This window comes from Grammomys surdaster, unplaced genomic scaffold (assembly GCF_004785775.1).
Source record: "Grammomys surdaster isolate TR1022 unplaced genomic scaffold, NIH_TR_1.0 125669, whole genome shotgun sequence".
Taxonomy (NCBI): domain Eukaryota; kingdom Metazoa; phylum Chordata; class Mammalia; order Rodentia; family Muridae; genus Grammomys; species Grammomys surdaster.
The window spans coordinates 1,024,375-1,040,705 of NW_021620506.1; the positions used below are offsets into that span (position 1 = coordinate 1,024,375).

Sequence of the window (16,331 nt, forward strand, 5' to 3'; positions counted from 1 at the left end):
TGGTGGCATGTCACTCAAAACAATGATTGTTTTGTACAAGTAAATTTTAGAGCTCAATGTAACTATTTTGGTGGAAGAAAAATATTTTTAAAAGAATAGTCCTAGACTGAATTTTAATTATTGACACATTGATGTGAACCTTTTTATAGATTGCAGTAACCTGGCAGAAAGAAGTCGGTTTTTATTTTTAGGAAGTTATGTATCATAATTTTAAACTTAAGTTTCTCTAATATTACTAACTATAAAACCAGCTGCACTGTTCAGAGAATGTTTATAAGTGGTGTACAGAAGAGGAGGAAAAACTACTTGTGCTCTTCCCACCGTGACTTTTATCACATAGCTTGGAGTTTAATGTTTTAAAAGAGCGAATGAGTCGAGTGTGTATTGTTGTTTTGGAGGAGGTAGAAGATGATTCTCCTGTATTCATTTCTAAGTTGTCCCAGGAAAGTAAATGTCTACAGTCTCCACCTTCTGGAAATGTGTTGGTAAGCTATGAGAGTTTCTGTTGCTTATATTTTATAGAACTAGTCGTGTAACTGTAACTTTGTACACACATTGAGTTCGTGCTTACTAGTTTCAGTAGTGTTGCTCGGTTCATACTCCAGGCAGTACGTGGGTCTGTATGATGCAGTATTATTTGTGTGTAAAATTAGCACATTTCTGAGTTTTTCTTTTTCAAATGCTTAGGTTCCACTTTAAATTTTATTATCTGTTCATCTTATGGGGTCTTGAAAATAAGACATTGTGAAATAGTTATGAAACATGCTATTATTTTCGTTTGGTTTTAAAACTAATCTGCCAAGAATCAGGGACACTGCATATTTTTCAAAAAGTTGACTACTGCCAGCAACATCAAGGCATAGCTTTTTGTGTAAAGAATTTTATCTATTTGCATGCAAGGCTTTATATTAAAAGGAATCAGGCCATATCCTTAATCTTATGTCTACAGTGTTGTCAACTAACTCCTTATTTGAGTGGTATAACATGATACCTTCAGAGGGTATGCTGTTGATGAGGAAATTATGTTTAGACATGCATATGCTTGTCTTTTCTTGTTATTCAGATGTATACTATTTTTTTTGGTCTTTGAAGAGTAGTTATTTTTTATCAGTTGCCAAGTTTCCTTTCTGGGATTTCTATCACTATAGACATAGAATAAGAACCACATGCATGTGATTATCATGCCATGAGTAGACCTTTTGAAAGTCTCCTTTCATAGCTCTCAGTGGGTTAGGAATTGCTTATTTGACTGGTTTTATTCCATAAATAGATTTGAATTATCAGACTTACATTTGTATGTTTTTTCATCATTTATAAACAAAAGGCTTTTTCTTAAGAAATAAAATGAGTATATTACTTAGTTTTGGTCACATTACTTTTGAATAGATTTATTAGGTAGATTTTTTTATTACCCCTACCCAGGATGAACCCTATATTTTGATATGATTAGGCTGTATGAAATATATGATTCATATTCCCTACCCCCTTAAAAAGATTATGGCTGCAGGGAATTAAAAAAACATTAGATTTGGAAGTCATGCAGAAATATCTTTAAATCTATGCTTAATGATATGATTGATGTTTTGTTTCTTTTATTTATTATTTTTATTTATTTATTTTTTTAGCCATCACTGGTGCAAGCTATATTTAATGGTGATCCAGATGAAGTTCGAGCACTAATATTTAAGAAAGAAGATGTTAACTTTCAGGTAAAGCAATTGATTCACTTACACCAACCTTTTTAACCTACTTTAAAAAAACAAAAAAGCCTTTCCTAGTATTGTGATTTTGTTTGGTAGCTTTTTGTGTTTTGGTTTAAAGGAGCATATTTTTTGTTTTAAACATATACTTTTGTTTTGTTTAAAAGCATAGTTTTGCAACAGTTGTTTTTAGAGAAGGCAAGAGAGTCTCACTTGAGACCAAAAGGGGTACTCTGGATGTGTTTGTGTGTGTGTGTCCAATGTATATGTCATATATTTATATGTATATCACACACACACACACACACACACACACACACACACACACACACACCTGTGCCTGGAAGCAGGTTGAAAGATTTGTGTTCTCTGAACTTTTTGCTTTGAAATTTTCAAACATAGGAATGTTTAAAAAAAAATACTTTGAAGACCATTATATCCTTGTTTGGTTCAGCACTGATAGCGTTTTGTTATTTACTCTCATTCACAGAGGTGGAGTGGGGGGAGTACACGCACATATATGCGTTTTTCTTTTGCTGAACTACATTTTGACAGTAAATTGCAAATAATGACATTTTGTAGTTTTATTAGATATGAAGGTTCTTCTAAAACTTGACAGTGTAAGGTTAAAATGTACCTATATGATTATGAGAGCAGATGTGATTTCTGTAAATACCTGTGGTGGGAGTTTTACAAAGAGTTTGTGTTGTTGTATGTCTACTATATACAAAATGATGGGCTTCATTAATGACAATTTTTCTAGTAAATCGTGGATCTCCATTATTCTTTCCTATTCTTCCCATTTCTTCCTCTTCTCAAAGTCCTTCCATTTTTGTGTGTCATGTTTCTGTGATTCTATATAGGTAGGTAGGTAGATAGACACAAAGATTCTTGATTTCTGATTAGACTCAATTACAAGGGACTAATTGAAAACGTTTTGAACTTAAGAATATAGTAGGTGTAATATTCAAGGCTAACATGCTAGAAAGTGTAGAAAGTGTGTGTGTTGGTATGAAGATAATTCTCTCTCGCGCTCTTTCCTCTGTATAGGATTGTTGTTCTGAAATAGGGTCTTGTTTTATAGCCAAAGCTGATCTTTTTTAACTTACTAAACTTGCTTAAAGAATATAATTTAAAGCCGGGCGGTGGTGGCGCACGCCTTTAATCCCAGCACTTGGGAGGCAGAGGCAGGCGGATTTCTGAGTTCGAGGCCAGCCTGGTCTACAGAGTGAGTTCCAGGACAGCCAGGGCTATACAGAGAAACCCTGTCTTGAAAAACCAAAAAAAAAAAAAAAAAAAAAGAATATAATTTAATAAAACAAAATTATTTCAATAATTTATAAGTATCTTCTGGAAACAAGTATTTCTCTGAGCTAAGGATGGATGAAAAGTCTCATGACTCCTAAAGCTGCTATAACAACACCTAGATATTCTAGAATTCTTTTGTAATTATAAGAAAACATATATTACAACAAGCACATCTTGAGCACTGGTATTTGTTTTTTACTTTCATTGAGTAATGTAACCACTTAATGTTGATAGACACTTAAAAGTTTACCTTTGTTTAAAAATTCTTTGTTTAAAATCTTGTTTAAAAATTATCTGAATAGGTTTGCATTGTTGGCTAAAATGGTTGATTTCTAAGAACATGGAGTATTAACCTTTTGAACTTTTTTTTTCCTGAACCTTTTCTAAGTAAATGACTTCTCAGTTTATATTTAGTTGGAGAAGCATGCACCTAATTCAGGATGTATTTATCCTAAATGAAGTGCATGATTCACTTTGCCTAATTAGGCCGTCTTAGCAAGTCTACTTTTCCTAGCACAGAAAATAGTTGTAGGGGTATAGGTTTGTGAGCAGAAGGGAGACAGATGTACACTATTTTGTTTGCTTTTTGATGTTTGACTAAATAGAATAATCTAATTGTCATGGCTAATTTCTTCATCTTTACAAAACTTGTAGCTGCCGTTGCTTTTCTACTTTGTTTATTCAAAATACCTTAAATGGAAAAAATAGTTGAGTCTAATCTTGTTTTTAGACATCATTAGCACCATAAGAAATATTAGTGGCCCTTCTTTGAGGGAAACTATAACAGATTTCTAATAATAACAAGGGTAAGTGTTGAAGAATGCTACTACTTGAAATTCAGATTTGTATTTTTAAAAGTTATTTTGTGGAAGTGAATATGTGGTACATGTGTGTGAGCATGTGTCTCTGCTTGTGGAGGCGAGATACAGACATTGGATGTCTCTTCAAGCTGGTCTTTACCTTATTTTTTGAGGCATAGTCATTCACTTAATCTAGATATTTGCTTGTCTCTACCCAGAACTGACTGGGATTGCAGATGCGTGCCTCGACCCCTAGTTTTTGTATAGCTGCAGGGGATCTGAACTAAAATAAGGCATTTTACTGACCGAGCCATCTCCCCAGCCTAATTTTATGTTTTTAAGATGAGTACAAGTTCAGATTTGTTTCTACTTACAATTTTGTAAATTTCTCTTGTCAGATCCTGAAATTTAAAATTTTATGGACAGCTAAACAATATCTTTCTCTCTAAACTGATTTATTTTAAATATAAGCTAGAATTTAAGAAGGATATATTCATATTATTTGCCATGAGGATATTACGAAAACAATTTGAAGGTTTTTTGAGTAAATGGAAGCTTATTGCATGTATAATTTGTTGTTGGTCATAGTGTTGAGGATCAAATTCAAGACCTTAAGCATGCTTGTTAAATAATTTACTCTAGAGCAAGATGTTTAGTCTTACAACAATGCAGAATTTAGGATCCAAGCCTTGTTCTGACAGCATGAGAAGAGTAACAAGTGTAACATGCTTAAAAACAGATAAAGCAGGAAGAATATTCTCTAGGTTTCCTTCCAAATCAGGGAAGATATCTTCTCTAGATTACCAACAGAACTGCCCCTGGGGTCTAAGTGGTTACATGCCTGCTCTATCAGCAGTCAAAGTAGAAAATGATTATCTATTTATTTAATTTATTTGCTTATGTTGATGGTTTGTTGCCTGCTTCTTAGGAGAAAGAATAGGAGCTTGTTTTCATTGCTATGTCTGGAATGGATCAGAATTTTCAAACGAAGGAAGGTAAACTAGTTGCTTACATCTGTAATTTAACAATGGTAGATAGTTGGTAATTTTAAAACAGAATAGCAAACTTTTGGAAAAATGAAAAGTTATATTATGAAAGAAACAGTATAAACCACTAAGGGTAAGTAGCATAATAATTAAAGTTGTATTGATAGTTATAAAGAACATTTGGACTATAAATCAAATTTTCTTTATCCTTTAGATGTACAAGTTTGAACAAATTCTACTAGCTTCTGCACTAATACTATACTTTTGTTGTAAATGTGTAGGGCTACATCTCCAACCCAATTTTACAATTCTCCAAAAGTCCTCAATGACTTTGAATGCCTTCCTGATTTTGCCAAGATTTAATTTGTCTTGATTTATATGACCAAAATAATTAAATGTTTTCCTAAGAATTTGATACCATATTGTGGTTCTTGAATAGTTTAATCTGAAATATTGATGGTACCCCATTTCAGAAAAAAAAGTCTGATTTATACTTAGATGAAAATTGTTTTTCTACAAACAGATATTTTTCTCTATCCAGACTGGTAGAAATTAGTGTTATTTTACAAAAATTGACCTTAGAAACAGACATATGTATGGGCTTCTTAAAATGTTACTTTTCTCAAAGAATGTCTCATGAAGTTGGTAGACTAATGTTTGCTTCATCATTTGGTGTCAAAGTAAAATTCACAAAAGTTAAAAATCCCTAAGAGCAGTAGGTATAGCACAATATTTTGACCTTTTAAGCTTATATATTTAGGTAAGTTTTAGTTTCTTTTGCTAATATTTTATACATACCATTGAGTATGATTTTGTGAGGTTTTTTCTATACTCTGTATTTTTTGTTATTAATGTGAATGGTATTTAGTTTGAAATACTTAATTTTTCCTTTGTACTCAACCTGTTTAACAATCTGTCTTTCCTCTGACATAGTTCTGAAGATGAAATCACTACCAGCTAAGCAAAAAAAGATTTTATATGAATGTTTAAAAAATCTTACATTTTCTTTTTTTTAATTGGATATTTTATTTACATTTCAGATGTTATCCCCTTTCCCCATTTCACCCACCCACTTAGAATCCCCTATCCCATCCCCCTTCCTCCTGCTTCTATGAGGATGTGCCTCCACCCACTCCCACCTCCCCACCCTTGAATTCCCCCACACTGGGGGAATCCAGCTTTCACAGGACCAAGGACCTCTTCTCCCACCTATGCCCAGCAAGGCCATCCTCCTCTACATATACAGCTGGAGCCATGAGTCCCTTCCTATATGCTCCCAGGCTGGTGGTTTAGACCCTGGGAGCTCTGGTTGATTGGTATTGTTGCTCTCCCCATGGGGCCACAAACACTTTCATTCTTCTCTCTAACTCCTCCATTGAGAACCTCATGATCACTTCAATGGTTATTTGTCAGCATCTGCCTCTATATATGCAAGGCTCTGGCAGACCTCTGAGGAGACAGCTATGTCAGATTCATGTCAGCATGCACTTCCTGGCATCCACATCAGTTTCTACCTTTGGTGACTGCACAAGGGATGGATATCCAGGTAGAATGGTCTCCAGATGGCCCCTCCTTCAGTTTCTTTTCCACACTTTGTCTCCATATTTTCTCCCATGAGTATTTTGTTACTCCTTCTAAGAAGGACTGAAGCACCCACACTTTGGTCTTCCTTCTTCATGAGCTTCATGTGGTCTGTGAGTTGTATCTTGGGTATTGCGAGCTTTTGAGCTAATTACCAATTATCAGTGAGTGCATACCATGTGTGTCCTTTTATGATTGGGTTACCTCACTCAGGATGATATTTTCTAGTTCCATCTATTTGCCTACAAATTTCATGAATTCATTTTTTTTATTGGATATTTTATTTACAATACAGATGTCATCCCCTTTCCCCATTTCCCCTCCCTAGAAACCCTTATACTATACTCCTTCTTCCTTTATGCTTTTATGCCATTTTGATTACATGCATGTATTAAGGTCAGTTCTAGGTTGAGGGTATAGCAATACAATAGATGCAAATAGTCAAGGAACAAACAATACAATAAACACAAATAGTCAAAGAATAAACAAGGCATTAAACCCAATTACGTGAACACTCCCGTGATCACTGTTTCTAAAGACTTATCAGGATGACCAAAGCATCTAAGCCTACTTCCCTCTCCTAGCCCATGGTCATTTTCATGTCTGAAGCCTACTTCCTTGTTCTAGCCTAAAATTTAGATTCCTGTCTGAAATTACTTCTTTGTTCTAGCCTAATATTTAAATTCTTGCCTGAGATTACTTCTTTGTTCTAGCCTAATGTCAGATTCCTTGTCCTTGGCCAATGTCATATTCTTGCCAAGCAGCCCATATCCTTGTCCTTGGCCCATGCCAAGCAGCCCCAAAGGCTCTTCACCTCTTCCCCTTTTTATTGCCTAAACCAGACTTAACCTGTCTTAGGTCGTTCTGACAAGAATGCCTTCCTTACCTGTCATGGAATATGCATTATCAAAAGCAGTGCACTTCTGTTTTAGGTTGGTAAGGCTCTGTGCAGAATCTTACCCATCCTTGGCTTACTAGCCTGTTAAATTAATAACTCTGTCTGGGGGTCCATTTTCAATTTCAGGTCATTTACTTTGGCTGCCAGCCTGTTGATGTAGTTAAAGACAAGCTTTAACACGATGGGCAGGAATAAAAGTATTCCCTGGACAAGAAGGGCTAGCCTGATCAAGTTATATATGCCATTCCTGAGGTTTGACCAAAATGGAAATGCTGACCTCAGGCCATGGATAATTTTATTGGTATTATCTCCAGCATCAAAGCTCAACAGAGCTGCATTCTTTAAATTCATAATCTCACTATGCAAAGTTAATACACCCAGAGAGTTCTTAGGATTATGCCAACTATCCTACAGGTTTCTTTAAACTTTTTTCTAATTATAAGGGCAATCATTGTGAATTTCAAAAGCAACACTACTCCAATGATATTTTTCATGACATTTGGGATGGCTCCTAACTCTTGAACCCTGAACCTCCTTCAGATAATTTGAATAGGTTATAGAGCATCATCTGTTGTTCCAGATACCTATATAAATCCTTTTGTATACTCAATACATTAGTAGCATTTTTTTGCTCGATGGTTAACAAAGATAGTTGTCTTAACTTCTTGTGTCAGTGCTACTGAATAAGTAGTGGTGCTAGCAATTAATAAAATTAAAGCTGTTTTACTAGCAATGATCAAGCCCACTCTCCTCTTGCTTCTGCTTAAACCTAACTCACTTCTTCCAGCACTTTCAAGCTTTTTTCAGCGAATCAAGATTTTCTAATGCTCAGGGCAGTAAGACAAAAGCTGGTTGATAGACCTCCATAACAGACATGCCAAGTTTCAACACACTAATACAATTGAAAATTATATAGTCAGTGCAACTTACAATAAATACGGTAGAAGAGACAAAACCAATTTTAGCTTGACAATTAAAAGAGCCTTAAAACATGCACTAACCCTTGTTTGAAATCCAGATCCTGTCCCAACTTTATCTCTTGCTATTGTAACATCATAGTGAACTACAGCTAACTTCCAAATATGTCTCTGACAATGTCCAGATTTTAGTCTTCTAAAAGTAGACTGTTATTTCCAATATTGGATTGATTTCTAGACCGGTACATGATTGAGTCCTAGTAGCTGGTCACCTTTAAAAATATAAGAGACATTACAATTTCTCTTTTTGATTCTCTATCCCACAAGGTCTAAAAACTTGAGGCAAGGCAGCTTGTCCCATCTGGGATATAGTCAAGCAAAGGTGGGTCAGAAACATATGTCCAATACAGCTCCCCAGTCACCCTTGTCAGGGCACTCAGCAAGCTCACAGGTTGGCATCATTCTTTGTCTCAGCAACAGTATGTCTCACCAATCTTTGGTTCCATGGGCCTCTTCCACAATACCTTGTCCTTGAGAATTATAGGAAATCCACATAATAAATTGACAAAAAGCCTTGACTGCTCGACGACTACAATTGCCAGACCCAGTATCTGTTTTTTTTTTTAAATTGGATATTTTATTTATTTACTTTTCAGTGTTATCCCCTCTCCCATTCCCTCTCAAACCCCCTTATCCTATCCCCCATCTCCTACTTCTATGAGGGTGTACCCCCCGCTATCCACCCATTCCCTCCTCCCTGCTCTCAAATTCCCCAACACTAGGGAATCTAAACTTTCAGAGACCAAGGCCCTTCTTTTCCACTGATGCCTGACAAGACCATCCTCAACTACCTATACAGGTAGAGCTATGAGTCCCTCCCTTTGTGCTCCCAGGCAGGAGGTTTAGACACTGGGAGCTCTGATTGAGTATGTTCATACTCCTTCTAAGAAGGACCAAAGCACCCACACTTTGGTCTTCCTTCTTTTTCTTGAGCTTCATAAGGTCTTTGCATTGTATCTTAGGTATTGTGAGCTTTGGGGCTAATATCCACTTATCAGTGAGTGCATACCATGTGTGTTCTTTTGTGATTGGGTTACCTCACTGAGGATGATTTTTCTAGTTCCATCCATTTACCTAAGAATTTCTCAAATTCATTGTTTTTAATAGCTGAGTAGTACTTACTCCATTGTGTAAATGTACCACATTTTTTGGTATCCATTCCTCAGTTGAAGGACATCTGGGTTCTTTCCAGTTTCTGGCTATTATATATAAGGCTGCTATGAACATAGTTGAGCATGTGTCCTTGTTGTATGTTGAAACCTCTTTTGAGTGTATGCCCAGAAGTGGTATAGCTGGGTCCTCGGGTAATAATACTATGTTCAATTTTCTGAGGAACCGCCAGACTGCTTTCCAGAGCGGTTGCACCAGCTTACAATCCTACCAACAATAGAGGAGTGTTCCTCTTTCTCCACATCCTCGCCAGCATCTACTATTTCCTGAGTTTTTTATTTTAGCCATTCTGACTGGTGTAAAGTGGAATCTCAGGGTTGTTTTGATTTGCATTTCCCTGATGACTAAGGATGTTGAACATTTCTTTTGGTGCTTCTTGGCCATTCGAGTTTCCTCAGTTGAAAATTCTTCGTTTAGCTCTGTACCCCATTTTTAAATAGGGTTATTTGGTTGTCTGGAGTCTGATTTCTTGAGTTCTTTGTATATATTGGATATTAGCCCTCTATCAGATGTAGGATTGGTAAAGATCTTTTCCCAATCTGTTGGTTGCTGTTTTGTCCTATTGACAGTGTCCTTTGCCTTACAGAAGCTTCGCAATTTTATGAAGTCCCATTTGTCAATTCTTGATCTTAGAGCATAAGCCATTAGTGTTCTGTTCAGGAATTTTTCCCCTGTGCCCAAGTATTCAAGGTTCTTCCCCACCTTCACTTCTATTAGTTTCAGTGTATGTGGTTTTATGTGGAGGTCCTTTATCCACTTGGACTTGAGCTTTGTACAAGGAGATAAGAATGGATTGATTTTCGTTCTTCTATATGCTGACCTCCAGTTGAACCAGCACCATTTGTTGAAAATGCTGTCCTTTTTCCACTGGATAATTTTAGCTCCTTTGTCCAAGATCAAGTGACCATAGGAGTGTGGGTTCATTTCTGGGTCTTCAATTCTATTCCATTGATCTTCCTGCCTGTCTCTGTACCAATACCAGGTAGTTTTTATCACTATTGCTCCGTAGTACAGCTTGAGGTCAGGGGTGGTGATTGAAAAATCTTATATTTTCTAGCAGTCTATGGCAAACAAACGACCAAGGTGTATAAATTACAAACACTATGACTTTAACATTTCCACACCAGGGATTGATCGGTTTACGTGGAGGAAAGCCTTTCAGGTGATACATCTGTACTGGATATAGTGCAGAGCTACCACTAAGATCCTCATGCTCTGCTTCTGTGACCCTCATTATCCTCCTTTTGATTGTAGGTGGTCTGCTTCTTTCACCCTGGGTGTTTCCCATGGGATAAGACCTACAAAGGAGTATCAGAGGCTAGAGACTTTGAATTTAGAGTCTACCCTCAGCTTTCTTTTTCACTATAGTAGGAACAGGGAGCCCAGAAGAATCCTCTGTGTGGTGCAGCTATTCTGTCCACCTTACTCTATTTTGAGTGCAGTGCAATGTAAGCAAAATGAAGCTTATCTTACTTTTCTAATATGGTTTCTCAGCTTGTGTCATCCAGCTGGATTCCTAAAGTACAGTACAGAGCTTTTTTGGACATTTTCAAAGGTAATATTTATGGATAGTTACTAGCTATTTTAGTTGCTATTAGCAGTTACTTTTAGGGGGCAATTGGTATGAGGAAAAAGATGCCGTCCTTTTGTAGATGGATGCTAATCTCTGTGAGACTCGTGTGAGTACATATGTATGCATGGGTATGTATGTGTTTGCTGTGTATACAGATAAAAATGGAGATCAAAGGTCTGCATTGAGTGCCTTTCTCAGTCACTGTCCACCTTACTCTCTGATACAAGGACTCACTCACTGATCCTGAAGTTACTGATCCACCTAGACTGGCTAGCCAGTGAGCTTCAGGGATCTACCTGTCAATGTGATGGGATTATAAATATACATCTGTGTGTGCTAGGGATCTAAGCTTGGGTCAGGCTTGGAAGCAGGCACCATGACCCATTGAGGCATCTTGTTGACCCTCATGAAAACTCCTATCACCTAATCATAGTAGAACGCCCTATCATCTCTTAAACCTCCTTCCCATTCCCATTTACTGTCCCCTTGGCAACACTTACTGTTTAGATAGATCACATGCAGATCATTTGGCCCTTGGTGCTCATGTCAGGAACCTCAACTTCTAGAAGAGCCATTTACTATTGGAGCTTTTCTGATAAGCTGATCATAAAAGTTACTCGGGAACGTATGGAAACCTGGAGCAGGGGTGAGGGAGTGGAGACAGGATAGATGCTAAGCACTGCTATTCTGTACGAACACTTAAGTGAGCCAAATGCATAGTTTTTAATAACATGGGGCTTGTATTTCAGATCCTGCTGCCAGATTACTCGTACATGTAAGTAGCTAATACGTTCAAAACTTTGTAAATCCAAATCCTTTTACTTTGAGTCAGGATTGAAAAGGGGAACCTGCCTCATCGCACTCAAATGATGCGTTCACAAAGAAAATATTTTACTCTTACTATATAATTTCAGGTGGATGTCAGGAAACGCATGCTGACAGGAGCCTGATATAGCCGTCTCCTTAGAGGTCTGTAAGAGTCTGATATATTCAGAGGCAGATGCTCACAGCTAACCATTGAACTGATTAAGGGGTTCCCAATGGAGGAGTTAGAGAGAAGACTGAAGGAGCTGAAAGTGTTTGTGGCCCCATGGGGGGAACAACAATACCAACCAACCAGAGCTCCCAGGGTCTAAACCACCAGCCTGGGAGCCTTGTTGGGCATAGATAGGAGAGGAGGTCCTTGGTCCCATGAAGGCTGGACGCAGAGTGTGGGAGAATTCGAGGGTGGGGAGGTGGGGAGGGGGTAGGTGGGGGTACATCCTCATAGAAGCAGGAGGAGGGGGGATGGGATGGGGGTTCCTGAGGAGTGGGGAGAAATGGGGAAAGGGGATAACATCTGAAATGTAAATAAAATATCCAATAAAAGAATAAAAATTTGTTAAAAAAAAGAGATTCTCTACTATCAAATGAATGGTTGTAGATTAATTATTGAGTAAATATGCAGCTTTTATACAGTTACTAGAAGCCTTGAAATACATTTTTATGTCTTATAATTGTAGGATTCATTTTAGTTACATATTTAAAAATAACATGACACTTTTTTCTGATTTTTTTTTTTTTTTTTTATTGGATGATTTATTTACATTTCCTATGTTGTCCCCTTACCCCATCCCCCACCACCCCCTCGGAACCCCCAATCCCCTCGCCCCTCCTCCTTCTTCTCTGTGGATGTAACCTCTATCTACACCCCCCCCACTCCCACCTCCCCACCCTCAAAATTCCCACCCCCTGGGGCATCCAGCCTTCATGAGGTCAAGGTTCTCTTCTTCCACCTATGCCCAGCAGGGCCCTCCACTTTTACATATTCAGCTGAAGCCCTGGATCCCCCCCTAAGTGCTCCCAGGCTGGTGGTTTAGACCCTGGGAGCTGTGGTTGGTTGGTATTGTTGCTCTCCTCATGGTGCCACAAACCCTTTCAGCTCCTTCAGTCTTCACTCTAACTCCTCCATTGAGAACCCCATGATCAGTTCAATGGCTAGTTGTGAGCATCTGCCTCTGAATATGTCTGACTCTTGAAGGCCTCTGAGGAGATATCCATATCAGGCTCTTATCAGCATGCACTTCCTGTCTTCCACATCAGCATCTACCTTTGGTGATTGCACATGGGATAGATACTCAGGTGGGGTGGTCTTGAGACGGCCCCTCCTTCAGTTTCTGTCCCTCACTTTGTCTCCATATTTGCTCCCTTGAGTATTTTGTTGCTCCTTCTAAGAAGGACCGAATCACCCTCACTTGGTCTTCCTTCTTTATGGGCTTCATGTGGCCTGTGAGTTGCATCTTGGGCATTTCAAGGTTCTAGGCTAATATCCAATAATCAGTGAGTGAATACCATGTGTCTTCTTTTGTGATTGGCTTACCTCACTCAGGATGATAATTTCTAGTTCCATCCATTTACCTAGGAACCTCTCGAATTCATTGTTTTTAATAGCTGAGTAATACTCCATTGTGTAAATATACCACATTTTTTGAATCCATTCCTCAGTTGAAGGACATCTGGGTTCTTTCCAGCTCCTGGCTATTATAAATAAGGCTGCTATGAACATAGTTGAGCATATGTCCTTGTTATATGTTCGAGCATCTTCTGGGTATATGCCTAGGAGTGGTATAGCTGGATCCTCGGGTAATGCTATGTCCAATTTTCTGAGGAACCGCCAGACTGATTTCCAAAGTGGTTGCACCATCTTGCAGTCCCACCAACAATGGAGGAGTGTTCCTCTTTCTCCACACCCTCGCCAGCATCTACTATCACCTGAGTTTTTAATCTTAGCCATTCTGACTGGTGTGAGATGGAATCTCAGGGTTGTTTTGATTTGCATTTCCCTGACGACTAAGGATGCCGAGCATTTCTTTAGGTGCTTCTCGGCCATTCGAGTTTCTTCTGTTGAAAATTCTTTGTTAAGCTCTATACCCCATTTTTTAATAGGGTAATTTGGTTGTCTGGAGTCTAATTTCTTGAGTTCTTTGTATATATTGGATATTAGCCCTCTATCAGATGAAGGATTGGTAAAGATCTTTTCCCAATCTGTTGGTTGTCGTTTTGTCCTATTGACAGTGTCCTTTGCCTTACAGAAACTTTGCAATTTTATGAAGTCCCATTTGTCAATTCTCGATCTTAGAGCATATGCCATTGGAGTTCTGTTCAGGAACTTTTCCCCTGTGCCCAAGTATTCGAGGCTTTTCCCCACCTTCTCTTCTATTAGTTTCAGTGTATCTGGTTTTATGTGGAGGTCCTTTATCCACATAGACTTGAGCTTTGTACAAGGAGATAAGAATGGATCAATTTTCATTCTTCTACATGTTGTCTTCCAGTTGAACCAGCACCATTTGTTGAAAATGCTGTCCTTTTTCCACTGGACAGTTTTAGCTCCTTTGTCAAAGATCAAGTGACCATAGGAGTGTGGGTTCATTTCTGGGTCTTCAATTCTATTCCATTGATCTTCCTGCCTGTCTCTGTACCAATACCAGGTAGTTTTTATCACTATTGCTCTGTAGTACAGCTTGAGGTCAGGGATGGTAATTCCTCCAGAAGTTCTTTTATTGTTGAGAATAGTTTTCGCTATCCTGGGTTTTTTGTTATTCCATATGAATTTGAGAATTTCCTTTTCTAACTCTGTGAAGAATTGAGTTGGGATTTTAATGGGGATTGCATTGAATCTGTAGATTGCTTTTGGCAAGATGGCCATTTTTATTATATTAATCCTGCCAATCCATGAGCATGGGAGATCTTTCCATCTTCTGAGATCTTCTTCAATTTCTTTCTTCAGAGACTTGAAGTTCTTGTCATACAGGTCTTTCACTTGCTTGGTTAGATTCACACCAAGGTATTTTATATTATTTGCAACTATTGTGAAGGGTGTCATTTCCCTAATTTCTTTTTCAGTCTGTTTATCTTTCATGTAGAGGAAGGCTACTGATTTGTTTGAGTTGATTTTATAACCAGCCACTTTGCTGAAGTTGTTTATCAGGTTTAGGAGTTCTCTGGTGGAAGTTTGGGGGTCACTTAAGTATACTATCATATCATCTGCAAATAGCGATATTTTGACTTCTTCCTTTCCTATTTGTATCCCTTTGACTTCTTTTTGCTGTCTAATTGCTCTGGCTAAGACTTCCAGTACTATATTGAATAGGTAGGGGGAGAGTGGGCAACCTTGTCTAGTCCCTGATCTTAGTGGGATTGCTTCAAGTTTCTCTCCATTTAGCTTGATGTTGGCTACTGGTTTGCTGTAAATTGCTTTTACTATGTTTAGGTAGGGGCCTTGAATTCCTGATCTTTCCAAGACTTTTATCATGAAGGGATGTTGAATTTTGTCAAATGCTTTCTCAGCATCTAGTGAGATGATCATGTGGTTTTTTTCTTTAAGTTTGTTTATATAGTGGATTACATTGATGGATTTCCGAATATTGAACCATCCCTGCATTCCTGGGATAAAACCTACTTGATCATGATGGATGATTGTTTTGATGTGGTCTTGGATTCGGTTTGCTAGAATTTTATTGAGTATTTTTGCATCGATGTTCATAAGGGAGATTGGTCTGAAGTTCTCTTTCTTTGTCGGGTCCTTGTGGGGTTTGGGTATGAGTGTAATTGTAGCTTCATAGAACGAATTGGGTAGTGTTCCTTCTGTCTCTATTTTGTGGAATAGTTTGAAGAGAATTGGTATTAGGTCTTCCTTGAAGGTCTGATAGAATTCAGCACTAAAACCATCTGGTCCTGGGCTTTTTTTAGTGGGGAGGCTTTTGATGACTGCTGCTATTTCCTGAGGGGTTATGGGACTATTTAGATGGTTTATCTGCTCCTGGTTTAACTTCGGTACCTGGTATCTGTCTAGGAAATTGTCCATTTCATCCAGGTTTTCCAGTTTTGTTGAGTATAGGCCTTTGTAGTAGGATCTGATGATTTTTTGAATTTCTTCAGTTTCTGTTGTTATGTCTCCCTTTTCAGTTCTGATTTTATTAATTTGGATACTGTCTCTGTGCCCTCTGGTTAATCTGGCTAAGGGTTTATCTACCTTGTTGATTTTCTCAAAGAACCAACTCCTGGTTTTATTGATATTTTGTATTGTTCTTTCTGTTTCTATTTGGTTGATTTCAGCCCTGAGTTTGATTATTTCCTGCCTTCTACTCCTCCTGGGTGTATTTGCTTCTTTTTGTTCTAGAGCTTTTAGTTGTGCAGTCAACTTGTTAGTGTGTGCTCTTTCCAGTTTCTTTTTGTAGGCACTTAGAGCTATGAGCTTTCCTCTTAGCACTGCCTTCATGGAGTCCCACAAGTTTTGGTATGATGTGTCCTCATTTTCATTGAATTCTAAAAAGTCTTTTATTTCTTTCTTTATTTCTTC

General features: G+C 37.9%; 1 protein-coding gene across 4 annotated transcripts in view; it reads left to right on the forward strand.

Moving 5' to 3' along the window:
- The window catches only part of Ankrd28 (ankyrin repeat domain 28), a 157,510-nt gene that overhangs the window by 60,274 nt on the left and 80,905 nt on the right, over nucleotides 1-16,331 (forward strand). Inside the window, exons 1-2 of one of the 4 annotated variants that reach the window (XM_028787485.1) lie at nucleotides 301-485; nucleotides 1,626-1,709. In XM_028787485.1, coding sequence (XP_028643318.1) covers nucleotides 369-485; nucleotides 1,626-1,709 — 201 coding nt within the window. In that variant the 5' untranslated portion in view covers nucleotides 301-368. Of the gene's footprint in view, nucleotides 1-300; nucleotides 486-1,625; nucleotides 1,710-16,331 lie in introns of those variants that run through there. The other 3 variants (XM_028787484.1, XM_028787482.1, XM_028787483.1) reach the window with 3 other exon arrangements.